The sequence below is a fragment of the Dama dama genome, chromosome 8, assembly GCF_033118175.1.
Source record: "Dama dama isolate Ldn47 chromosome 8, ASM3311817v1, whole genome shotgun sequence".
NCBI lineage: Eukaryota > Metazoa > Chordata > Mammalia > Artiodactyla > Cervidae > Dama > Dama dama.
The window spans coordinates 28744305-28770194 of record NC_083688.1 but is presented as its reverse complement, the minus strand read 5'-3'; the positions used below and the strand labels follow the sequence as shown (position 1 = coordinate 28770194).

General features: G+C 49.5%; 1 protein-coding gene across 4 annotated transcripts in view; it reads right to left on the bottom strand.

The window, feature by feature from the left end:
- The window catches only part of TNS1 (tensin 1), a 207976-nt gene that overhangs the window by 169384 nt on the left and 12702 nt on the right, over window positions 1-25890 (bottom strand). For all 4 annotated transcript variants that reach the window (XM_061148780.1, XM_061148781.1, XM_061148782.1 and 1 more), the window contains exon 3: window positions 12368-12405. In XM_061148780.1, the coding sequence (XP_061004763.1) occupies window positions 12368-12405 (38 nt within the window). The remainder of the gene's footprint in view (window positions 1-12367; window positions 12406-25890) is intronic.

The window sequence follows — 25890 nt, the reverse complement described above, 5'->3', positions numbered from 1 at the left end:
AGTTAAGATGGAAATACTCCCTAAACTGACCTACAGATTTAATTTAGTCCCTATTAGAATACCAGCTGGCTGCTTTGTAGAAAATATAGGTTGATCCTAACATTCAAATGGAAGCTCAAGGGACCCAAAACAGCCAAAACAATCTTGAAAAAGAAGAACAAAACTGGAAGACTCACACTTTCCAATTTCAAAACTTACTACACAACAGTAGTAATCAAAACAGCATGGTACTGGTGTTAAGGACAGACATACCCTTATTCCATACTAAATGGAATAAGACAATTAAGACTCCAGAAATAAAACCTCAACATCTATGGTCAACTGATTTTTGACAATGTTGCCAAGATCATTCAGTGAGGAAAGAGTAGGCTTTTCAACAAATGGTTCTGGAATAACTGGGTTTGTTGTTGTTGTTGTTGAGTCACAAAGTCGTATCCAACTGTTTTTGTGACCCCATGGACTGGAGCCCACAAGGCTCTTCTGTCTATGGTATTTCACTGGACAGGCACATGCAAAAGAATGAAACTGTACCCTTACTTCACACCATATATAAATACTAACTCAAAATGGATGAAAGATGTAATGGTAACAGCCAAAACTATAAAACTCAGAAGAAAACATAGGGCTAAATATCACTTTGGATTTGACATGATACCAAAATCACAGACAAACAAACCAAAAAAAAGATAAACTGGACTAAATCAAAGTTTAAAACATCTGTACTACAAAGTAAAAAGACAATCCACAGGATGGGGAAAAAATATCTCAAATCATATATCTGATAAGGAACTTGTATCCTGAACATACAAAGAACTCTTATAACTCAACAGTAAAGAGGCAAATGATTTAATTTTTTAAATGGGCAAAGAATCTGAAAAGACATTTCTCAAAAAAAGATATATACATGACCAATAAGCACATGAAAGAATACTCAACATCATTCATCATCAGGGAAATCAAATCAAAACCACAATGAGATATCACTTCATATCTACTAGGATGGCTAGAATCAAAAAGTCAAATAAGTATTCATGAGGACGTAGAGAAGTCAGAATCCTCATACATTGTTGGTGCAAATATAAAATGGTGCAGCTATGTTGTAAGTTGAGTTGTGTCGCACCTCCCCTCAAAAACCGGTATGTTGAAGTCCTAATTCCTCATCCCTCAGATGTGACCTTATTTGGAAGTAGGGTCTTTAATGAGGTCATCAAGTTAAAATGTCATTATTATGGTGGGCCTTAATCCCATATGACTGGTGTCCTTGAAAAACTTGGACACAGAGACAGACATACACAGAGAAAAGATGATAAGAAGACCCACTGAGAAAATACCATGTGAAGACAAAGATCAAAGTGAAGTATCTATAACTCAAGCAACATCAAAGATTGACAGCAACCCACTCAAAGACACAAGGAAGGATTCTCCCTACAGTTTTCAGAGGCATATGGTCCAATTTTGGACTTCTAAGCCTCCAGAACTGTGAAACAAGAAATTTCTGTTGTTTCAAGTCAGTTTGTGATACTTTCCTACAGCAGACCTAGAAAACTAAAATTAGCTACTTTGGAAAACAGCCTGACAGTTCCTCAAAAAGTTAAATGTAGAGTTAAAACAGAATCCCATAATTTCACTCATAGGTAGAGATAACTAGATAGATAGAGCCAAGAGAAGTGAAAACATATGTCCAGTGACAACCTGGAGGGATGAGATGGGGAGGGAGGTGGAAAGGGGCTTCAGGATGAGGGGGACACATGTGTACCTAGGGCCGATTCATGTTGATGTATGGCAAAAGACATCGTAACATTGTAATTATCTTCCAATTAAAATAAATAATTTTTTAAAAAAGAAAACATATATCCACATGAAAACTTGTTCATGAATATTCATGTCAGCATTACTCACAATAACCAAAAGGTGGAAACAATCCAAAAGTCCAAAAACTGATAAATGGATAAACAAAATGTGGTATACTCATACAATGCAATATTATTAGGCCATAAAAAGGATGTACCTTGAAAACATTATGTTAAGTGAAAGAAGCCAGCCCTAAAGAACATACGTTCTACTGTTCCATTTATATGGCATCTCCAGAATAGAGAAATACGTGGAAATAGAAAGCAGACTAGTGTTTGCTTAGGGCTGGGGCCAGGGTGTGGGAAGGAGAGGGATTGAGGGACAGTTAAAATGTATGGGGTCTCTAAAATGCTGGAGAGGGTATGGAGGAAAAGGAACTCTCCTACACTATGGGTGGGACTGTAGGTTGGTACAGCCACTATGGAGAACAGTATGGAGGTGCCTCAAAAAGCTAAAAAGAGTTGCCATATATGATTCAGCAATCCCAATACATACTCAGACTCTAATTCAAAAAGATACACGCACCCCTATGTTAACAGCGGCACTAATCACAGTAGTCAAGACATGGAAACAACCTAAATGTCCTTCAACAGATGAATGGGTAAAGAAGACATAGTGTATGTACACACACACACACACACACACACACACACACACACACATGCACACATAATGGAATACTACTCAGACATAAAAAGAATGAAGGGATGCTATTTGCAGCAACAAGGATGGGCCTAGAAACTACCATACGACATGAAACATCAGACAGGGAGACAAATATACAACATCACAAATGTAGAATCTAAAACGTGACGCAAATGAACTTCTCTATGAAACAGAAACAGACTCACAGACACAGTGAACAGACTTGTGGGTGCCAGGTGGGAGAGGGAGCTCGGGAGGGGTGGGCTGGGAGGGATTAGCAGGTGTAAACTGTTATATATATAGAACAGGCTTCCCTGGAAGCTCAGCTGGTAAAGAATCCACCTGCAATGCACGAGACGCTAGTTCGATTCCTGGGTCTGGAAGATCCCCTGGAGAAGGGATACACTACGCACTCCAGTATTCACGGACTTCCCTGGTGGCTCAGATGGTAAAGAATTCACCTGCAATGCAGGAGACCTGGGTTTGATCCCTCGGTTAGAAAGATACCCAGAGAAGGCCATGGCAACCCACTCCAGTATGCTTGCCTAGAGAATCCTATGGACAGAGGAGCCGGGTGGGCTGCAGTCCATGGGGTCGCAAAGAGGTGGACAGGACTGAGACTAAGCTCACACAATCGCATATACAGACTAGATAAACAACAAGGTCTCGTTGTATGGCATAGGGAACAATACTCAATATCCTGTGATAAACCATAATGGAAAAGAAAATGAAAAAGGATGGATATAAATGTATAACTGAATCACTTTGTTATACAGCAGAAATCAACACAACATTGTAAATCAACTATACTTCAGTAAAATAAAAAAAATCTAATATATGAAGTTTCTTTTCAAGATGATATATTGACTGTGGTGATGGCTGCACAACATTGAATATACAAAATACCACTGAATTATACATTCTAAAAGGATGAATTGTACTGTATGTGAATTACACCTCAGTAAAGTTGCTATAAAAAAAAAAAAAAAGACGATGACTAGGAGAGGTCCTTGACTGCTGAAAGCGCTATTATACACTTGGCACTGTGCTGGGTGCTGACCAAGACAGCAAGGGCAGAGATGGGTCTTCAAAAGCTGCAGACCAGCGATTCTCAAGACTGGCTGCAAAGTGGACTCAGCTGGGAAACTTTTATTCAAATCAACTTTATTGACATAATTTATACACAATAAAGGCATCCCTTTTAAGAATATAGTTCAGTGAATTTGACAAATATAAACTCTGGGTAACCACGACCACCACAATCAAGATAAAGGACATCTATATACCGTCCCAAAAAAAGTTCCCTCACACCCTTTTGGAAACAATCTTCCCACCACCCCCCAGATCCAGAAAAGTACTACTCTGCTTTTTGTCATGAGAGTTTTGCCTTGTCAAGAATTTCATAAAAATGGAACCTTTTGTTCCATTTGTGTCTCACTTCTTTCACTAAGCCCAGTGTTTTTGAGATTCATCAGCAATGCTGTGCATAACAAGAGTTCATTCGTTTTTATTACCGAGTAGTATTCCATGGGAATTTTATGTCACAATTTGTCCATTCAGCTGTTGTTGACTAATTGAGTTTTTCCAGTTTGGGACTATTATGAATAAAGCTGCTAAGAATTTATGTGCAAGGGACGTGTTTTCATTTCTCTTGGGTAAATATCTTGGAGTGGAATTGCTGGGTTATAAGGCAAATGCATGTTTAACTTTTTAGGGAAAGGCCAACGGCTTTCCAGAATGGTGGCACCATTTTACACTCACAACCCTGGTGGCTACTTTCAAAAACCCCAATGCCCAGATCATGCCCCAAACCAATTAAATCAGATTCCCTGGGGAGGAGGACCCAGGTAGCACTATCTTTAAAGCACCCCAGTGATTATAAAGTACAGACAAGATCTGGAACCCTGACTACAGGTCTCGGTGCCCTGAGGCAAGCAAGCAAGCAAAAGACAAATTATATTCGCTGACATCTGTTTCCTCATTCTTCCTTGACAGTGGAGAGGGAAAAGAGAAGCCAAACACATGTCAGCATCTAGTTTTGCCTGACACCAGGGTCTTCAGCAACCTTGGCTGGTCCCTCAAATTCTCCTCACCTTTTTTTTCTGCCCCTGCAGTGGAAGCCCAGAGTTCTAATCACTGGGCCAGCAGGGAATTCACTCTCTGCTTCCCAGGTGGCACAATGGTAAAGAATTCACCTGCTAATGCAGGAGATGGGGTTTGATCCCAGGGCCAGGAAGATCCCCTGGAGAAGGAAATGGCAACCCACTCCAGTATTCTTGCCTGGGAAATCTCATGGACAGAGGAGCCTGGGAAGGGGGGGGCTGCCTACAGTCCATGGGGTCGCAAAGAGTCAGACACGATTTAGCAACAAAACAACAGAGTTAGAAGACAACAAGAAGAATACAAAATAAATATTAGCAACATTTCTACCACTTATTCTGAGCTTGGCATTTTAGTTGGGATATCACAGAGCCCTACAAGACAGGTCCTATTACAATCCATGTTACAGATGAGGAAACTGGAGCTCAGAGAGATTAAAACCCTTGACAGGGTCACACAGCCAGTTGTTAATATAGAAGACATTTAAACTCAACAGTCTGTCTCCGAGTCCAAAGAACTTAAACACTCACTGCACCCAGAGCAATCGATGGGTCTGAGAGCCATGAACCTCCTCCTGCTACCCTGCTTCCCGGTAGCAGGAAAACACAGCAAGTCTCCAACAACTGCGCAGGGAGGCTGCAGGTGTGTTTATGAGAGAGCAGGAAAGGTGCTATGTAATGTGACTGAATAATGTGACTGAAAGATGGGGGTTAATTATGGGATTTCCTTTCCTTTCAAGCTTAAAGGATGGGATTTAAACCCCTCTGGTACAGGGGAGGGGACCCAGTCATTGCTGCAGCCTCCTCCCTTCATGCCCCTGGTGCAGAGCAGAACGAAGAGCCGGGGCTGGGAAGAGCATGTTATCGTGGTTGTTGCTCAGTTGTGTCCAACTCTTTGCGATCCCATGGGCTGCCGCCCACCAGACTCCTGTTTGTGGGATTTCCCAGGCAAGAATACTAGAGTGGGTTGCCATTTCCTTCTCCAGGGAATCTTCCCAACCCAGGGATCAAACCAGGGTCTCCTGCTCTGGGAGGCGGATTCTTTACCACTGAGCCACCCAAGGAAGCCCAAGGGTAGGAGAAGGTAAAGGAAGCAAGGTGAGAAGGGACTGCCCGGAGGCTGAGGTGCAGGTCCCGGCAATTTGCCTGCTCGGCAGCTACCTGGCTCTTTGAACTCTTATCAGACCCCGAATGGACAACCAGCATTTTGCTGGAAGGAGCCACCCTTGTCTGCGAGAACTGCTATTTCAAAGCGAGGGGGCAAATCGGGAGTGAAAAGAGGCTTTCTCAAACACTGTATCCGGATTAGGGGAACCTGGGTGTGGGCTGCAAAGAAACTCTGTGCTCTTTCAACTTTTCTGTAAATCTCCAACCAGCCTGGCGGGAAGGGGAGGGTGGGACGAATTGGAAGAATATGTATGTCAATACATACACTACCACGTGTAAAACAGATAGCTCGTGGGAAGCTGCTGTATGCACAAGGAGCTCAGCTGGGTGCTCTGCGATGACCTAGAAGAGTGGAGGGGATGGGAGAGAGGCTCAGAGGGAGGGGATAAACAGATACACACAGCTGTTACACAGCAGAAACTAACACAACATTGTATATTGTACACTGATATTTTAAAAATAAATTTTTAAAAGACAAACTAGGTTAAAAATGACAAATAAAAACAAAACCAACCGAAAATGTAAAATCTCCTTTAAAGTAGTAAATAAATACATACATGAACAAATGTATCTGGAGACTGTGGAACCCTATAGCAGGCGAGTGAAGAGAAAAGCAAAACAGAAGAAAATCTACTGTGTATATACACACTGTGCACGTGCTCAAGTAAAAGTGGAAGACAAATCCTGGGCCATTCATTTTAAATCCTCAACTGAGAGAAACAATGGGGAAAGAGGAGGACCCCTATGAGACTTAAGGGTGGGGACTAAGGGAAACTCACAATTTGCTCCCGTTGGAGAAATTTATGCGGGGGGTGGGGGGGGGGGCGGGGGGATGAAGGGAGTCTGGGGGGGTCTAGGCAGGACCAGGGAATTTGTTCGATCCCTGGTCTGGAAACTAAGATTCCACATGCCACAGAGCAACTAACCCCAGGCTGAAATTAAGACCCTCAACTAAGACACTGCAAAACCAAAAATAAATATTCTTTTTTAATGGAACTAGCTTTTTTTAAAAGGAGATTTGGAGGGGCAGCTAGATAGTGGAGCTTCCAGGAACCACGATGAAATGCCAGTGCCTGAATCAGCCCCTTCTATTTGTCTCCGTTTCTCTGGTTCACTCTCAACTCACTTCTCTTCTCACCTGCTTCCCACCCATTTTTACCAGGGCAGTGCCAGAAAGCTACTGGCATCAAGGTGCCCTTAGCCAAGACCCTCCCTGAGTCTCAACAACAGATCTATAAAACGGGGCTCCCATGAGCCCTGCCCACCTCTTAGGACTGAGAAGGTGAGGGAAAATGTTTTGTGTATTACAAAGTTCAGTGTAGATACAGGTGATTAAATGTTCATAGCAGGTCTGTTCATTACAGTTCCAAATTGGAAATAACCCAAAAGGCAATACACAGTGGAATGGATAAATAAATTGTGGTTTATTCACCTACGGGAATACAACATAGCAATAAAAAAAGAATGAACCACCGCAACCCACTAGAACACAAATGAGCCTCCCGGACATAATGCTGAATGAAATAAGCCAGACACAAAAATAAACATACTGCTTAATTCAATTTATATGAAGTTCATATACAGGCAAAACTAATCTCTGAGGTTATAAGTAAGACTAGCAATTACCTTTGGAGGATATTGATTGGAGGGGGGCACAAGGACTGCTTCTGGGGTGCCAGAAATGTTCTAGCTCTTGATCTGGTTCATAAATATGTACAAATTTATCAGTTGATGATATGTGAGTTGTATCCCAACTAGAAAATGTAAATGACTAGATTTATTATTTGGAGCATCTTTTTTTACTCTCTCTCTTCTATTGGCTGCACCATGCAGCTTGCAGGATCTTAGTTCCCAATCAGATATCAAACCCAGGCCCATCGTCGTGAAATCACCAAGTCCTAACCACTGGACCACCAGGGAATTCTTTATTTGGAGCATCTTTGTGTCAAGCTGTAGGAGAGCATTTTGAAGGGGTTTTAAAATGGTTTTTCTGCTCCTTCTTTTATGCTCTCATCCACCCCCTCAGCCTCTCCCTACATAGGAACTTCTTGTTTCTCAACATTCCTTTATTCCACTCCTTTATTTCTTCATGGAACCTCTACTACCAGACAGGCACTATTCTAGAAGTTAAGGGCGCAACATATCTCTCAACAGTTCTAAGTGCAATAAACAGCTCAATCTACTCTGAGCTGAGCACTAAGACCCCTCTACCAGCATTTCCTCTCAAGCAGCTCCAAGTGGCAAAGAATGGGGCACAGACTATCCAGGCTCTTTTCTATTTTTGCCTATGGTTCCAAGAAAGGAGAAGATGCCTACTATGTGCCAATGGGAACTTAATCCTCTACAACCCAACTGACACAGCTGGAAGGCAGCAGAAGTAGAGTTCAAATCCAGGTAAGTCTAATTCCTATGTCCTGCCCTTCCCACCACTCTTGAGACCTTCCAAAAGCCAGATCAGTTTTGCTCTCTTCCTGGAAATCTGTGGAAGTCAGGCTCCAAATGGTCTCAATGGTTCTTGTCTCCAAGGCCCTTCCCACACTCAGTGAGGCTAAAGTGGTAGTTGCTCAGTTGTATCCGACTCTTTGTGATCCCAAGAACTATAGCCCACCAGGCTCCTCTGTCCATGGCATTCTCCAGGCAAGAATACTGCAGCGGTTAGCCATTCCCTTTTCTAGGGGATCTTCTCGACCCAGGGATCAAACCCCGGTCTCCAGCATTGCAGTTGGATTCTTTATCTTCTGAGCCACCAGGGAAGTTCCTCTCAATGGGATTGACTTGCATTAACGAACAGCATATTGCAGAAACAGTGTTCGTCTTCCAAGGCAAGGATATAAAAGACTCAGGGCTTCCGCCTTGCGTTCTTGATTCACCCACTCTGAGGCAGCTACCGCCATGTTGTAAGCATACTCAAGCAGTCCTAGGGAGATGTCTGTGTGGCAAAAAACTGAGACCTCCTGCCAAAAGCCAGCCCCAACTTGTTAGCCACAAGAGTAAACCATCCTGGAACAGATCCTCCAGTCCATCAGGCCTTCAGACGATATCCCCGGCTGACATCTTGACTGCCACCCCAGGAGAGACCCCAGGCTAGAACCAAACCCCACCAAGCCACCCCCATATTTCTGACTCATAGAAACTGTGTGTTGGCTGCTTTTAAGCTACTAAATTTGAGGGTAACTTGTTACATTGTATTGTGACTATAAATAACAGGGCACCTCTCAGAGTCCTGGGTTCATGCTGCAGGAACAGCCTGGGCGAAAGAATGTTTAGGCATCCAGAGCCAGCCACTTACTAGAGGGGTGGCCAGACTGAGCTGAATTTGAGAGGACAGAGGAGGATCGACGTCAGCAAGAATTCCCCAGTGCGTGGGAAAGGAACTGTGAAACAAGAGAACAAACAAAGCAGACATCCCAGCACCCTCTTCGCTGGAAGTTTCTCATACACTTCATCTTCAGTAAATGGAACCACGTGCAGCCAGTGACTCCGGCCAAAAACCTGGGAGTCATCCCATTCTGCCTCTCACACCCAACATCTCCTCTACCGGCCAGGCTCTGGGCTCTGGCCCACCATGCATCCCAGGTCTGGTCCCTTCTTACCATCTTTCCTGCAAGCACCAGGGACTACACTGCCAGCCACTCTCACTTGGGCAACGTCAGCTGCCTCTTGGCCCATCTCCCTGCTCCTGCCCTGTTGCCTGCTCAAGGTGAGAATGGGCTTCTCCAAGTGAAGCGTGGCTTATGTCTTTCCTGCTCAAAACCCTCCAGCGCTCTCTCCTCTCCAGCGTTCTCTACTCTACACAGCCCTCTTTGAAGTGTGACAAGCTCAGCTCACCTCTGGAACTTTGTACTGGCTCTTTCCATCTCTCAAATCATCATGTAGCATCATTTGGGTCTCATCTCACACAACGGTCCCTTGGAGGAGCTTCCCTGGGCCACTCAGCCTAATCATCCTCTAACCTCCGCTCTAGCTCATTTCCTTCATAACTTGGTTGCCTATTTATCATCTGTCTCCCATGTTCGAATGTCAGTCCCATGAAGGCAAAGGCTTTCTTGGTCTTGTTCACCTACAACAGTGTCTGGCACATGGAAAGAGCTCAAAAAACACTGATTTAATGAATCCTGTCTAGAGGCAGGGGGATGGATGAGATGACCTCCAAGTTGATCTGGTTATAAAAGCTGGAGTACAGAGCTCTGCTGTGTTCTGGGGCTCACATCACCCTTTCCCAGCAAAAGGAAACAGCAGGGCGGTAGTAAGAACTGTGGTTTTAGGGGAGAGGCTTGCCAGCTGGGTGGAGCTCACAGCACCAGTGGGTCCCATTTCCTACAGAGGAAAATCCTACAAAAAGGCCCATCTGTCCGTCTGGCCGGCTGCTGCCCTGGCAGTCCACCTCTCCCCTCTGCGTTGGCCTCTTTGGCTGGGCAGAGCAGGGCTGCTGCAGCCTGGTATATTCTGACTCCCAGCATATATGAGAAGTGCCAAGCAGGCTGTGCACCACCCCCTAGAAGTCATCTTTGTCATCCCTCTGCCTCCACACAGGAGGCAGCGGTACAACAAGGACCCATCTTCTATCACATGTCTCAGCCTCTCCAGAACACTGCCCCCACCACCCCCCAGCCACCACCATTAGCCCACTCAGACCCTTCACTGTGCATTCATCCCCTTCTCCTCTCTGACTGCATCCAGGACTGCAAGAGATGGATGGCAAAGGGGGAGGGGCAGCTAAGGACCAAGGAATGTCTGCCCATAGGCAAGGAGGGGACGTTTAGAAGGAAGTACAAGGGCCCAGGGACAGAGGTGGGTAAGGGATTATACTGGGAGACCTTGGGAAAGTCATCCAACCTTTGGGTGCCTCAGTTTCCTTATTTGTAAAACCAAAGGATCTTTCAGCCTGTTTATCCTCTGATAGAATCAAAAGAATAGAACCAATAATGCATTGAAGTGCTTTCTAAGGCCTACAGCACTGTAAATGTCCACTGTCATTGAGAGAAACAAGTGCAGGAAGGAGGGGGCATATTGGGGAGGAGCAAGAACACCAGAAAGTTCTGGGATTAAGAGTGGAAAAACTCTGCTCCGAATGAAGAGAACAAGGAAGGAGATGGAAGGAGAAGCAGAAACTCACTCCCCACCTGGAGAAGAAAAGGCTGAGGGGGTCAGAAAAACAGAAGACAACAGAAGAGGCAGAAGCCATCCAGATGGCAGGAACAAGCCAGGCCTTTGACACTTGTGCTGGGAGAGCCCCCCAGCCTGGCGTTTCCAGATGAGGAGGACACAGCCCTCAGCAAGGCCTGAGCAAAGTCACTCAGGAGGAAGTGGGTCCCCTCTAAGAGAGACCTGCTGGGTCCACAAGGTCCACAAGGTCCACCTCTCTACAAGGTAACCCTCAGCCCTCAGAGCTACCGACTGATAATCATCAATTACCTGCTATGTTTTGAGCACCTGTTGTGTCTCAGGAACTGTGCTGGGCATCACACGTATTACCCCATCTCATCCTCGTAATAGCCTTTTCTTATTCCCACATCCTTAAGAATGAAACAGAGGCTCAGAGAAGTTTACCCAGCTAATAAGAAGCAGAGCAGAAGATGCTCTGCTGGGCTTCCACTGCTCAAAGTTCCTTTTTGAAGCATCCTTCCTCCTCCTTCCATTCCCTGAACTCCTTCCTGAAAAACTGAGGGTGAATGGCAAAGGGAGGGGTTAGAGGGCAGGGAAGATATTAACAATAATGGAGGAAGGCAGGCAGACTGGGCTGCCTATGAAAGTTAAGGCAGGGCGTTTCCAGCTCCAGAAAGCCGAGCGCATCTGACAGAACAATTTCCTTCCCAAGTAATCCATCATAATCCATCCTGGTGTTACCCCCACCCCCATGACTCCAAAAGGCTGCCACTGGTGATCCATCACTCTTCTGCCAGGGCCTGAGAGGATACTGCCAACCCAGGGATCAGCCAGCTGGGCCAATCAGGACCCAGCAAACCCTCTGGTCTTCCTGCCTCTCGTTTTCCTTTCCCTCAAGACCAGCCAGGAAACACTGATGAGGAAACCGAGGATGAGACCGAGGATGAGGGACCCGGCCAATCAAGAGCAGGATGGTCGCTCAAGAGGTTCCAGGCCCAGAGGTCGCGACACTGAGCTCTGACCTTTTTCCACCTCACCCCTCCACCCCCTACCTATCCCATGCTCCCGCCCTCGGGGTCCTGTGGCTGTGACCCCCATCCCGCCAAATCCGGCCGGCTACAGCTCCACGCGCGGCCCACGGGGTAATTGTAAAGCATCCCTCTGCCCCTCCATACCCCTACCCCCTGGAGAACTAAGGGGAAATACCTTCAAAGGCCCTGCCCCCAGAGCTCGGTCTCCGCCAGCCACCCCCAGCAGCCGCCGAGCCTGCGCACCGCGCCCCCATCCCCCGCTCGCAGCTCCCCTGGCCCCAGTCCTCGCCTTCACCTTGACCTGAGTCCGCTCCGCGGCCCAGGAGCTTTGCATAAACAAAGAGAGAAGGAGGGGACGATCGGGGCACCGCCCCCCGGCCCGCCAGAGCCCCCGGCCCAGTCCCGGGACCCCAAGCCCGTCCGGCCCTCGAGTCCCCCGCGGGACCGGGCGGCCAGCAGCCCCCTTACCTTGGCCTGGCATTTCCGATGACAGGAGAAGCTGCAGACTGCAAGAGGGCGAGACACAGAAAGAAAGTTTAGCCGCGAGGTATGAAATGGAAACTCCGGCGAAATCTCCTCCCACCCCCGCCCGCAACCCGCGCTCAGGAGGGAAGGAGGGACGGAGGGAAGGAGGGACGGAGAGAGGAGGGGCGGGGGGCTGCCGCGGCTCCCCGGGGCCTGCGGGGCGGGAACGCCCGGGAGGCGCCGAGGCCCCAGTCGCCCAGAGCCCCTCGGGCGGCGCGGGAAGCTGGGAGGAGCAGCGGGAGAGGAGGGGACCCACTCCGTGGCTAGGTCCTGGCCGACCCAGTCTGGACCCAGGCCCCTAGCCAGCCGAGCCAGGAATAAGAGGACCGTCTCCCCTTACACACGAGGCAGCAGGCGGCACCCCAGAACCACATCACTCTCATTCCGGCAAAGAGACACACGGACCCAATTCGCGGGCCAGGAGAGGGCCTGTGCACGCACACATACACATTGACACCCACACACACCAATAACCACTTATACACGTACACTCAGCATACGTGCACACGCAGCACACACAGCCAGCCTCACACACCCACTGGCAAGCCACACACAGTTTCATGGGAGACCTTCAGAGTACAGACTGGGGACACAAACTCACAAACTTCATGAGAAAACACACATGAGTTGAAACACAGACACGCACATGCTCACACATACATGGACGTGTGCGCGCGCGCACACACACACACACACACACACACACACACACACACACACGACTTGCTCTGCCCTCCCACTACCAGAAGTTGGAATCAAATTTCCTGTGGGGTTCCCTCAGCCTGGAATGTCCCAGCCCTGCCCGCCCTACCCCCAGGGCCCTCCACCCAGGATTTGGTAGTCCCCTCCCACCAGGTCCCAGAGATGGGGTGAGGGGTCTCCTGAGCTGAGCTGCTGCACGCACTTAGGCCTGCAAAGGCAGGTGGGCCATGGACCCTGACCCCAGAGCCTCACAGCCCTGACCTCGGTCAGCTGCCTTTCCTCCTGGATCTACAGTTTTGTTGTTGTTGTTGTTTAGTCACTAAGTTTCATCTGACTCCTTGCAACCTCACAGACTGCAGCCCGCTAGGCTCCTCTATCCATGAGATTTCTTAGGCAAGAATACCGGAATGGGTTGCCATTTCCTTCTCCAGGGGATCTTCCCGATCCAGGGATCAAACCCAGGTCTCCTGTATTGGCAGGCGGATTCTTCACCGCTGAGCCACCAAAGAAGCCCGAATCTATAGTTACCCACCCATTTCCAACCTCAAGCCAAACAGATCCCCAGCCAAGTGCAGAGGGGAGACCGAGGCACACAGGAAGGCTCAGAGCTGTCGATAAAGCCTCCATGGCTCCCCACATGAAAGCTTCTGGTTTGTCTGAGGTGGTAGGGGTTGGGGGCAGAAGCTGGAGGACATGGGGCGGAGTCTGCGATGTGACCTTGGCTGGACCTTGTTCTCCCAGAACCCAGTTCTGGCCACAGCTCAGGCCTGTGACTCAGCCAGTGCTGAGTAAAGCTTTCCTGACCCCACCAGTCACACAGTCCAGCTCGGGGACTTCTCCACCCCCGGCCACCCAAGTCAAGTCATGCCCACCCTTCTAGCCTTTCTGCTTCTCTCTCAGTGTCCCACCCTCACCACCCCCAGGTGGCAACTCCCTCCAGAGGGTGTGCCCACTCTGACAACAGCGGTCTTCCCATTCCCATCCCCGTGCCTCCTTTTCTGGCCTTGGAATGTGGAATTGAGAAAGCCTCAGGCCATGTGGCCTGAGCTTTGAAGGCCCTTCCAGCCAGGTAGGCGCCCACTGGGCCAGTGCCTCCTGTCCCAGTGCCTCCTCTTCCTCTGCTAGTCAAATGCCAGGTCTTCAAGAATAATAATTCAGTGGACATGAATTTGAGCAAACTCCAGTCGATAGTGAAGGACAGGGAAGCCTGGTGTGCTACAGTCCATGGGATCCCGAAGTCAGATACGACTTAGCGTCTGAACAACTACAGCAAGAATAAGTCCTGGGCCCCTCCTCTGGAGGCCTCTGCAGACACTGTTCCCTCCTCCTTGAAGGCATTACCACAGAGTGTACTTCTCCTGACCATCTTGCTTCCTACACTTGTTGGCTCCTTCAATGAAGGGACCTCCTCGCTCTCTCTGTCTTCCTCTCTGTCTCTCTCCCTCTCTGTCTCCCTCTCTCTCTTAAACACACACACATACACACACACACATATATGTGACAAGTGGTGCCTAGTGCAGAGTAGAGGCTTAATAAATGTTTGCTGCATTGACCTGACTGAAGATCTCCCCAGGAATTTATGTGCACCCCCATTTAATCAGGCTTCCCTGGTGGCTCACATGGTAAAACGTCTACCTGCAATGCAGGAGACCTGGGTTCGATTCCTGGGTCGGGGAGATCTCCTGGAGAAGGAAATGGCAATCCACTCTGGTATTCATGACTGGGAAATTCACACAGAGGAGCCTGGCGGGCTACAGTCCATGGGGTCCTGGGTCTACAGTCCAAGAGTCAGATATGACTGAGCAACTAACACACACACCTATTTAATCATCCCCACCCAGCACTTAGTCTTTTCCTGAGCCATAACCCTCCCTACAGCATCTTATAGTCAATCAAAAAGGCATTCCGTAGGGCTTCCCTCCCCAGGCTTCCCAGGTAGCTCACTGATAAAGAATCTGCCTGCCTCTGCAGGAGACATTAAGAGATGCGGGTTCAATCCCTGGGTTGAGAGGATTCCCCTGGAAAAGGAAATGACAACACACTCCAGTATTCTTGCCTGGAGAATCCCATGGACAGAAGAGCCTGGAGGACTGTAGTCCCTGTTGTCACAAAGGGTCAGACAAGACCGAGCGACTGAGCATGAACTCAAGGGCTACCCTGATGGCTCAGCGGTGAAGAATTCGCCTGCCAACGCAGGAGACACAGGTTCAATCCATGATCCGGAAAGATCACACATGCCTCAGGCAACTAAGCCCAAATGCCCCAGAGCCTGTGCTCCACAACAAGAGAAGCCACTGCAATGAGAAGCCTGCGCACCACAACGAAGAATAGCCTCTGCTCGCCACAATTAGAGAAAAGGCTGTGCAGCAGTGAAGACCCAGAACAGCCAAAAATAATTAGTTAAACTAAAAATTTTTAAAGGCATCCCTAAGGGTCCACTCCAGGCCTCCCAAGCCCAGTCTCTACACACTGGGAGCACAGTAAGAGCCAGGACTCCCGTCTTCTTCCAGCATCAGACTTCATACTCCTGACATTCACAGCGTGCATCAAGCTCTTTCCTACCTCAGGGCCTTTGCACTTGCTGTTCTCACTGCCTGGAAGGCTCTCCCTCACCCCAGCTCTCCACTGTTCACCGATCCACATCCGTCTTCTACTTCTAGAATCCACTGAAAGCTATCTCTTCCAAAGAGTCTTTCCATGACCACTCAAATTACAGTAGGCTCCCCGTGATTCTTTCTTAGCAGCACCCTGATAAAAATCCTCTGAGCACAGCTCACAATCTGAAGTCATCTTGGGAAATTCCTGCTTACCTTTATATAGTACATCTCCCCACACTAGACAGATGAGGGCAGGGAACATGTCTGTCTTGTTCAGACTATATCCCCAGCAGCTAGATCAGTGTGTGTTACAAGCACCATCTTTGGTGCCAAACAACATCTTTTAGAAAAAGTCCCACCAGACCAGCCCCCAGGACACTGACTACATGGTCTTTGTGGGAATGGCACAAAGATGTCCTTCATCCAGGTGGACCCAGCCCTGTACCTGGATGCAAGGCTTGGTGAACGAAGCACAGACTAATTCCAAGACTCTTGGGCAGGCGCCGTTGGCACTGAGTGCCCTGCGTGAGTATACAGGGCAGCCCTGCCTGTCACACAGTGGGCAGACACTCAGCAAATGCCCTTGAACGGAGGGCAGATGGGGAAATCGTTGGCCAATTGCAGCACAGTGTGCTGAGTGCTCCCTACGTGCTGGAATGCAAAGAGCTTGTCCTTGAAAGCTCTACAGTGGGGAGCAAAGAAATACCTCCCCAGCCCCCAGCTCAAAAGACAAAAGCTTGGCAAATGGAATTCAAGTGGCAGGTTCCAGGCAGCCCCAGTGTGGTCAAGCCCCCACAGGTGAATTTTTATGCCTTAAGAAGCATCTGCTCCCAACCCCAAGGAAATCCTCTTGCCCTGAGCCCCCTCCAGGGAAGACTCCTTTACAATCTTGGTCACCTATCTCCGGTATTCTCCCACAGGGCAGTATTCCTACTCTCTAACTTGCATCCCTCCTGCTGTAATTTGAAATATGCTGATCATCTGGCTTCTCACTTCTCAGATCAATGAGGCGTCCAAATGGGTCATAGAAAGGGAAACTGTGGCAGGCAGCCTCCAAGGTGGCCCTAGAGTGAATCACCTCCCAGTAAGCACATCCTTCTGCAGTCCCCTCACATGATGAACTGGTTTATAGACCAATCATATATTATAGAAAAGATAGTGTGTAACTTCTGAGGCTAAGTTATCAGCTTCTGTCTCCTGGATTGCTCACTCACGGGGAAGCCAGTTACTATGTCATGAGGACACTCAGGCAGCTCAATGGGGGTGCCGTGTGGGGAACAACTGAGCCTCCTGCTGCCAGCCAGCACCAAGTTGACTGGCATACAACTGAACCACCTTGGAAGTGGATCTTTACTCCATCAGGCCCTCTGATGACTACAGCCCTGGCTATCTCGACAGTAACATGATGAGACACCCCAAGTCCAAACCACCAAGGTATGTGGGTGAGGCCCCACTCATGAATCCCTGACCCACAGAATCTATGTGAGAGAATAATTTTGTATTTGATGTAAACTGCTAAGATTTGGGGTAATTTGTTACACAGCTACAGCTAACTAATACAGATACCAGAGCACACGATCCTTCAGAAAGCAAGAGGCCAAAGACTGATGCTGAGAACTAATACTAGAGGTCATCCTTTGGGTCTTTCCTTGCTCCCTGAGCATCTATATATTCCTCTCTGTAATTCCTTCTTCCCTTTCTTTACCTTACCAAGCAGTTAGTCATCCAAAGAGGCTGCTGAGTCTCAACCTTTCTCTTCTACCACCATACCAGTTCAGACCAATTATCCTTCCCTGGGCCACATCTCCCCATCAGCCTTGTCTCCCTTCAATCCACAGTCACAGGCCATTCCAAGGAATAAACTGATCATATCACACCCCTGCTTAGAACCCTCTGTCCAGCTCAACACACCTATTAGGCCTACGTCTTGCCTCCACCTCCTGCCACTGTCCATAAAGAGATCTGTCCCTGCCACACCAAACTCCACAGACTCTGAGTCTACAAGGCTTATGTCTGGAATGGTGAACTCTTATACATCCTTCAAGGCCCAGTTCAAAATGCTCACCCTGGATAATAAAGCATTCAAAGATGGTCTCTCTCTCCTCTGTGCTCCAAGAATCCTCAACCCACAACAAAGCTCTTATCACCTTATCTAAGTGTTCTTTTATTATTTGTTCTCCCCCACATTCAACTGTTTTAAGACAGAAAGGCAGGTCCTGTTCAACTCTGTAGATCTGTGTCCTGCCCCTTCCCCTAGTACTGGGTCTGGCATAGATGAGACTCAGTAAATGTGGAGTAAATTTCAAACTGGAAGGATTCTCTGCAGCCTAAACCCTTGGGACCAGGGCGGACATTCTGAAGCAATGGAAAACACCCAAGTGAGGTAGGGAACTTCACGCTTCAGCTCCACCCCCTGCCGGGAGAAGGCAGGTGGGGACTATAGCCAGTCTTCCTAAGTGCTTCAGGGCAAACACCACCTACAGTCAAGCCTGGCAAAGGGTGGGAGCACTGAAGGAGTTGATTTATCCTCACCTACTCCCCCATGGGCCCTGCTTTCTATCTACCCACTTTCCTACCTGGCTGCATGTAGACCGACTCTCAGCTCAGATGCAGATCATGCACCACCAGCTCTGTGATCTGGGACAAGTTACTTAACCACTCTGAGCCTTCATCTCCTCATTTCTAAAATGGGGCTAATAATAGCATCGACCTCACAGAGTTGTTGTGAGAATTAAATAAGTTAATATACCTGGCCAGCCCAGAGGATGTTCTGTTAGTTGTACCAGCAGCATCTCCATCACCGTTGTGATATTATACAGAAAAACCCTGAGTCAGGAGAACTGGGTTCTAGTCCTGACTGCTATTACAGCTGTGTGACCCAAAGCAAGTCACTCCCATCTCTGAGTCTGACTCCTGTTCAGAAAATAAGGCAGCCAACTAGCAGCCTCCAGGGCAGATTGGGCCTGGGCCCTTGTCTTCTTTAACTGGATCAGTGTTTAAAATACAAAGGCTTCTTCTTTCAGCTGGAGTGTCGTGCAACAGAGCAGCTCTCTCTGGATCCTTGGGGCTCCCATCATGGCCTTCTGTCCACACTCACTTGCCTGCTTTACCACCAAAGTCCCCTGCATCTCTGACCCCTGTTCCAGGGAAACGAAGGCAGGAGAACTCCAACCTCCCCCTCCTAGCATCCCTCAGATACCCGAGACCTCCCTAGATAACACACATCTCAGGATCAACCCCACCTGAGCACACCCACAGAAGGCCAGGGAGCATGCAAGATGAGGACCCCTGGGGAGGGACCCTGTCAAACCAAAGCTCCATGGAGCCCAGGAGTCCCACCTCAGCCAGTGGGTGTCAACACTGCCCCTTCACAAGAGAGCCAGGCCGGTGGGCTGAGATGGAGCCAGAAGTCTTGGAGCAGGGAGGGGTCTGTAGGTCACCTGTGGGGTGGAGCACCCCAACCCCAGCCCTTGGCTGACTCCTGCCTCACTGGGCTGCCTGGACTCTGTCCTGGGGTGGCTTCCTGCCTCTTGGGAACACAGGAAGTCAACATTGTTGGGATCTAAATGGCCTTTTCCTCCTGGCCTCGGGTCGGAAAATGAGCACATAGTGTCGGTGTGCACCTGACCCCGGTGATAAAACGCCTGCATGCCCGGCAGGCCTCTGCTCCTTCCCCAGCTGGCAGAAGCCTGCCCAGCTGCCCACCAGGCTTCACAGCCTTGCTTATTTCTTTGGCCTGGCCTGGAGGTGTGTGATGGTTTATATTAATCGTCAACTTTCAGTAGATTGTGAGTAAAGAACATTACCGGCCATAATGTGGGTGGGCCTCATCCAATCAGTTGAAGGTTTGAAAGGCAGAGACTGATCTTCCCAAGAAAGAAGGAATTCTGCCAGCTTTTAGACTTGAACAGTCACTCTCCCCTGGGTCTCCAACCTGACTATCTTCCCTGAAGATTTTGGACTTGCCAAGTCTCTACAGTCATATGAGCCAATCCTTGACAGTAAATATCTGTCTATCTACCTACCTATCCATCCTATTAGTTGTGCTTCTCTGGAGAACCCTAATGCAAGATGACTTGGGGTGGCAGGGGGAGTGGGTATGGTGTGGCTCTGAAGTTGAAGCAAGAAGAAACCTTCTAGATCATCCCATCCAGTGGTTTTTGTTTTTGTAGCCAAACTCTTGATGCAGCTAGACTCTTACATGGATTCTCAACGATGTTGTTTAACTGCTAAATTGTGTCTGTCTCTTTTGAGACCCCAAGGACTGTAGCACATCAGGTTCCTCTGTCCATGGAAATTTCCCAGGTAAGAATACTGGAGTCGGTTGCCATTTCCTTCTCCAGGGGATCTTTCCCCGCTCAGGGCTTGAACCCATGTCTCCTGCATTGGCAGGTGGAATCTTTACCACTGAGCAACCAGGGAAGCCCCCTCAATGACATTGTTGTTCAGTCACTAAGTAATATCCAACTCTTTGCAACTGCATGAACTGCAGCACGCCAGGCCTCCCTGTCCTTCACTATCTCCCAAAGTTTGCTCATACTCATGTCCATTGAGTTGGTGATGCCATCCAACCATCTTATCCTCTGCCACCCCCTTCTCCTGCCTTCAATTTTTCCCAGTATCAGGGTCTTTTCCAATGAGTCGGCTCTCCACATCAGGTGACCAAAGTATTGGAGCTTCAGCTTCATCATCAGTCCTTCCAATGAATATTCAAGGTTCCTTTAGGATTGACTGGTTTGATCTCCTTGCAGTCCAAGAGACTCTCAAAAGTCTCTAGCACCACAGTTTGAAAGCTTCAGTTCTTCGGCATTCAGCCTTCTTCATGGTCCAACTCTGACATCCATCCATGACCACTGGAAAAACCATAGCTTTGACTAGACGGACCTTTGTCAGCAGAGTGATGTCTGTGCTTTTGAACATGCTGTCTAGGTTTGTCATAGCTTTTCTTCCAAGGAACAAGCGTCTTTTAATTTAGTGACTGCAGTCAATGATATTGGTTGGCATTTATTGAACGCTTGTTATGTGCCAGGATCTGTTCTGAGCACTTTACATATATTGTCTCAGGTAATTCCCACAGTAACTCAAGGAGTAAGGTTCGCTGTGTGTCTTATTTTAAAGGTTAGGTAACAGAGGCACAGAAAGATGAAGCAAGCTGTCCTCACTAGTAAAAGTTGGGGTTTGAATCTAGGATGTCTGAGCCAAATGCAGGATCACCACACCATTCTGCTCGCAGATATATTTAACTCTTGAAACCAGAGTTGCTCCAAGTAAAGTGGGCAGAGGTTCCAGGGCCCCAGGTACTTAAGCCTACCCTTGATTTCCCCCTTTTTCCTACCTTCTCAGGCCCCTGAAGAACCTTACAGCTCTTCTGGAACACAGTTTAGAACCTCAGATCTAGTGCAACCCCTCGTTTGGAGAACCAGGAACACTAGGCCCAGAGAGGTTAAGCGTCTCACTCAAGGTCACACAGCCAGGCAAGAGGAAGCCAGGACTAGAACCCAGTGTCTTCCCACTTGACCAGGCTGCTTCCAGTGACTCCAAGAAGGGAGTGACTGGGACACAGGCTGGAAGCTGGGATTCCCAGTAAAGAGGAGAAATCTCCCTGAAACAAGGTTTCCCCAAACCCAGCTAGTGAGGGCATCTAGGTGGACTTGTCCCATTGAGGGCTGAAGCATCTTTGCCAGGTACATCCCACTCTCGAGGACACTGCAGGTGACAACCCCCACCCTGCAAGCTGACCAGATGAAGAAGGGGAGGGCTCTTGAGTCTGGGCCCCACTCAAGGCTGGATGGCAGTCTTGGGCTCTTGAGGTGCCATTCTGGTCTCTTCCCTTGGATGTCAGCCTGGCGGGAGGCTGGGGCCCTTGGTGCAGACCCTAGACTCCATAGAGCACTGCCCCCCAGGGGCCTGTGGGAAACCCTCTGTTTGGACTGAGGAACTCCTACACATCCTTCAAGATCCAGACAACATATGGATTCCCTACTGAAGACTGACAGGAAAATCTGCTGAGTCAGAGGCAGCCTTTCACACACACTGGGCTCCGGAATTGTCCAATAGCACGTCTGCCTTGCCAGGGTAGGAGCTGGGTTTTGGCTCCAGCAGGGCATTCAGCCCAGAGGGGCCCAGTTCATGACTGTCAGATGGGTACATGCCTGCATGCAGGTGGTGGGGGGGCGGCCTGCATTTGGAGAGTTTTCCAGACTTTGCAGATGCCAACAAGGGAATTCTCTAGGGCCTCCCACGGTCTGGGCCTCCGTGGATAATCTTGGTCCAACCCTTTTTCTATAGATGAGGAAACTGATGCCTGACAGGACAAGAGATTTATCTGAGCTCACCTGGCCTGTGCATGGCCAGCCCCAGAAGTCAAGGCTAGGCTACTGACAAAGGCCCCAGAGGCCTCTTCTCCCACTGTCTCATCCACCTCCGTCTCCCCACAGGGAGCCTTAGTCCTGACACCAAGGCTCACTTTGAGCCACACAAAGAATCTCAGTGCTCCTCACAATCACCACTCAGAAAGAGGGCTGGGTTTATTATTAACCCTTTGATACCTGGGAGGAACACTCAGTGCATCAGAAGACCGGCCACGGTCTCACAGCCATCTCTTTGCCGGTATATCTGCCACGTTGGCACTCACATGTCCACCCACCTCCGTTCTCTGTCTGCCTCGTTCACCTTTGAGCCTCTCAGAACCAGAACTAGAGCCCGGGTTCCCTGACTGTCTTTCCGACCCTCTCTCCCACCCTGCCCCCTTCAGCCATAGTCTGTTCAACAGTGCAAGGCGGGGAGCTATGGGGCAGGGCGGCCAGTGGGAGGCAGGACCCAGTGCCCCCATCTCACTAGGTCCAGGCTGGTGTTCTCGCTGCCCCTGCCTGCAGCAAAAGCTCCCTCAACACTGCAAGCCCCATGGAGACTCTGCATCCAGGGCCTTGACACTCAACCCTGAACCCCCAGCTACTAATCCAGACAGTCACCATGTTGCAGCCTGAGATTGAAGACTGGAAGAGGAGCTAGTTCAGTTCAGTTCAGTCGCTCAGGCATGTCCAACTCTTTGTGACCCCGTGAACCACAGCACGCCAGGCCTCCCTGTCCATCACCAACTCCCGGAGTTCACTCAAACTCATGTCCATTGAGTCAGTGATGCCATCCAACCATCTCATCCTCTGCCGTCCCCTTCTCCTCCTGCCTTCAATCTTTCCCAGCATCAGGGCCTTTTCAAATGAGTCAGCTCTTCACATCAGGTGGCCAAAGTATTGGAGTTTCAGCTTCAACATCAGTCCTTCCAATGAACACCCAGGACTGATCTCCTTTAAGACAGATTGGTTGGATCTCCTGATTGTCCAAGGGACTCTCAAGAGTCTTTTCCAACACCACAAGTCAAAAGCATCAATTCTTCGGCACTCAGCTTTGTTTATACTCCAAATCTCACATCCACACATGACTACTGGAAAAACCATAGCCTTGACTAGACGGAACTTTGTTGGCAAAGTAATGTCTCTACTTTTTAATATGCTGTCTAGGTTGGTCATAACTTTTCTTCCAAGGAGTAAGTGTCTTTTTATTTCATGGCTGGAGTCACCATCTACAATAATTTTGGAGCCCCCAAAAATAAAGTCTGCCCCTGTTTCCACTGTTTCTCCATCTATTTGCCATGAGCTAGAGAGCACAACAAATCCTTTGGTTTGGCCTTGGCAAACTGACCCCTCAGCCAGCAAACTATCTGTGCAACCATTTCTGGTGCCCCTGAATGGACGGGTGGGTGAATGTATGAATGGGACAGAGGGTGGGTGGGTGGAGGGAAGGAGAGAGGGAAGGATAAGTGGGTCTCTCGCCACCATGACCTCCTGGTTCCAAACCACAGAGAGTCGATCCACTTCTGCATCTCCCGCCATTAAGCCCAGTGGCCCCAACCCTGCCCCCAAACCTAGTGACCTCACCTGTCTCACTGGGGTGCACACGTGGCCTGAAGAGTGAGGAGTCTTCTGTCTTCCCTTGCAGGGCTGGAGGCCCCTGGGCCTTCCGTGGCCCAGTTCTGACACCTGCTGGTGCCTCTGGAGAGTGGCCCCGGCTTCTTCCTTCTCGCCACTCATTCACTCAGAGCTGCCAGACCAGCCTGGCAGCCCTCTTGGCCACCCGCCCTCCAGTCTGGTTCACACTGGCAGGGCCAGGCTCCAAACCAGAGGAGACCTGGGACATCTTTGCACACCGTGGGAGCCTTCCATTCACATGGGGTCAAAGCCCCTCCTCCACCCAGGCCCTCTAGCCAGGTCATCCTGGGAACCTAAGACCACAGACTATCACAGAACGTGCGGCTGGAGTGCCCAAGGTCACCCGGTGAGTGTGTTGGGACTTCCTTCTACTCCCAGCCCTGTGTCGCCTCCTCTCAGAGCAGTATCGGGCATCACTGGGGTGAAGGGAAGAAGCACTGGGAAAGGAAGGAAGGAACTGGGGACTGGCCAGCAGTTAACAGGAGCAGGTTCAACAGACAGGATGAGGTGGGGGCTATGATGCAAGCAACATGCAAGACCCCACCTTAGGCAATACCTCCTTGACTTCTCCCAGTTCAGTTCAGTTCAGTTCAGTCACGTCCAACTCTGCGACCCCATGGACTGCAGCACCCCAGGCTTCCCTGTCCATCACCAACTCCCAGAGCTTACTCAAACTCATGTGCATTGAGTTGGTGATGCCAGCCAACCATCGCATCCTCTGTCATCCCCTTCTCCTCCTGCCTTCAATCTTTCCCAGCATCGAAGATGGGAGAAGAGGATGACAGAGGATGAGACGGTTGGATGGCATCACCGACTCGATGGACATGAGTTTGAGTAAGCTCTGGGAGTTGGTGATGGACTTCTCCCAGCTCTGACCCTTAAGCACCATCCATCCTCAGAAAGTAAAGAATCCAACTGCAACGCAGGAGACCTGGCTTCAATCCCTGGGTTGGGAAGATCCCCTGGAGGAGGGCATGGCAACCCACTCCAGTATTCTTGCCTGGAGAATCACATGGACAGAGGAGCGTGGTGGGCTGTAGTCCATGGGGTTGCAAAGAGTCAGACACCACTGAGCAACTGAACACATCTCAGTCAGACCACTTGGGAGGAGGGTGCCACCATGTGGCTAATATTGGTATTACACACATTCCTGCTGGCTCCCTAAACTCAGTCTGGGTGTCCCAATGCTGCAGTCAAGGATCATAAAACTCTGCCCTTGGCCTGTAACAGGCTTGCCTGGAATGCCCCCCAAATGCATGCACACACTCACACACTTCCATCCAGCCACTCTGACTTCAACACCAGCAGCAACTCCTCGTCTAGGAAGCCCTCCTTGCCCAGAGAGCACACACGCTGGAAATACCACTGCGACCCAGCCAGCTGCATGTCTGGGCAAGAGATTTGACTCCTTGGAGCCTCAGTTTCTTTGTCTGTAGAACAGAGATGACACCAGCACCTCCCAGATGCCATGAGCCCTGCATGAGATCACGTGTCTGTGTGCCTCACTATTGTTTTCATCACTGTTCACTAAGGTCTGACACCCATCTTTCCAGCCCCTCTGGGACACAGGCATGGAGGGGAGGGAGGGGGAGAGCCCAGGTAGAAAGAAGCGCATGAGTAAAGGCTCCAGGAAAGAAAGAGCCTGGCGCTTTGGCATGTTTGACATACTTGGTATACTCGGGAAGTGCGACGGGTGCGGCTGGTTTCACTGTGGACTTGAGGGGCAGGGGAGACGTGGGTCAGAGAGCTGGCAAGGGGCGAGTCCGCCAGGCTGCACGGCTGCAGGAAGGAGTGCGCTTTGTCTTGAGGGCGTGGGGGCTCCCGAGGCGAGACCCAGGGAACTGACGCCGAGTCCCAGGGAAGCTGGCACGGAGGTGGGCTGAGAGGGTGGGTCGGGATGCGAGAGGCCCAGGTGAGAGAAGTCACCTGAGATGAGCAGCTCAGGGACTCAAGCTGTATGGCGGGCGGGGGGTGTGATGGCGACTGATGGGAGACGACAGAGGGAGGCAGCCGGTGGCAAGAATGTGGGTGATGGTGTCAGTCACCGAGACTGGGCACGGGGCCTCCTGCTGATTTCACCGTGTGATCTGAGGCAAGACACGGACTCCTCTGGCGGCGGTGACAGCCGAGCCCGGGCTGTTCCAGGAACACGTGAAAGCACTGACTGCAACAGCCTGCCAGC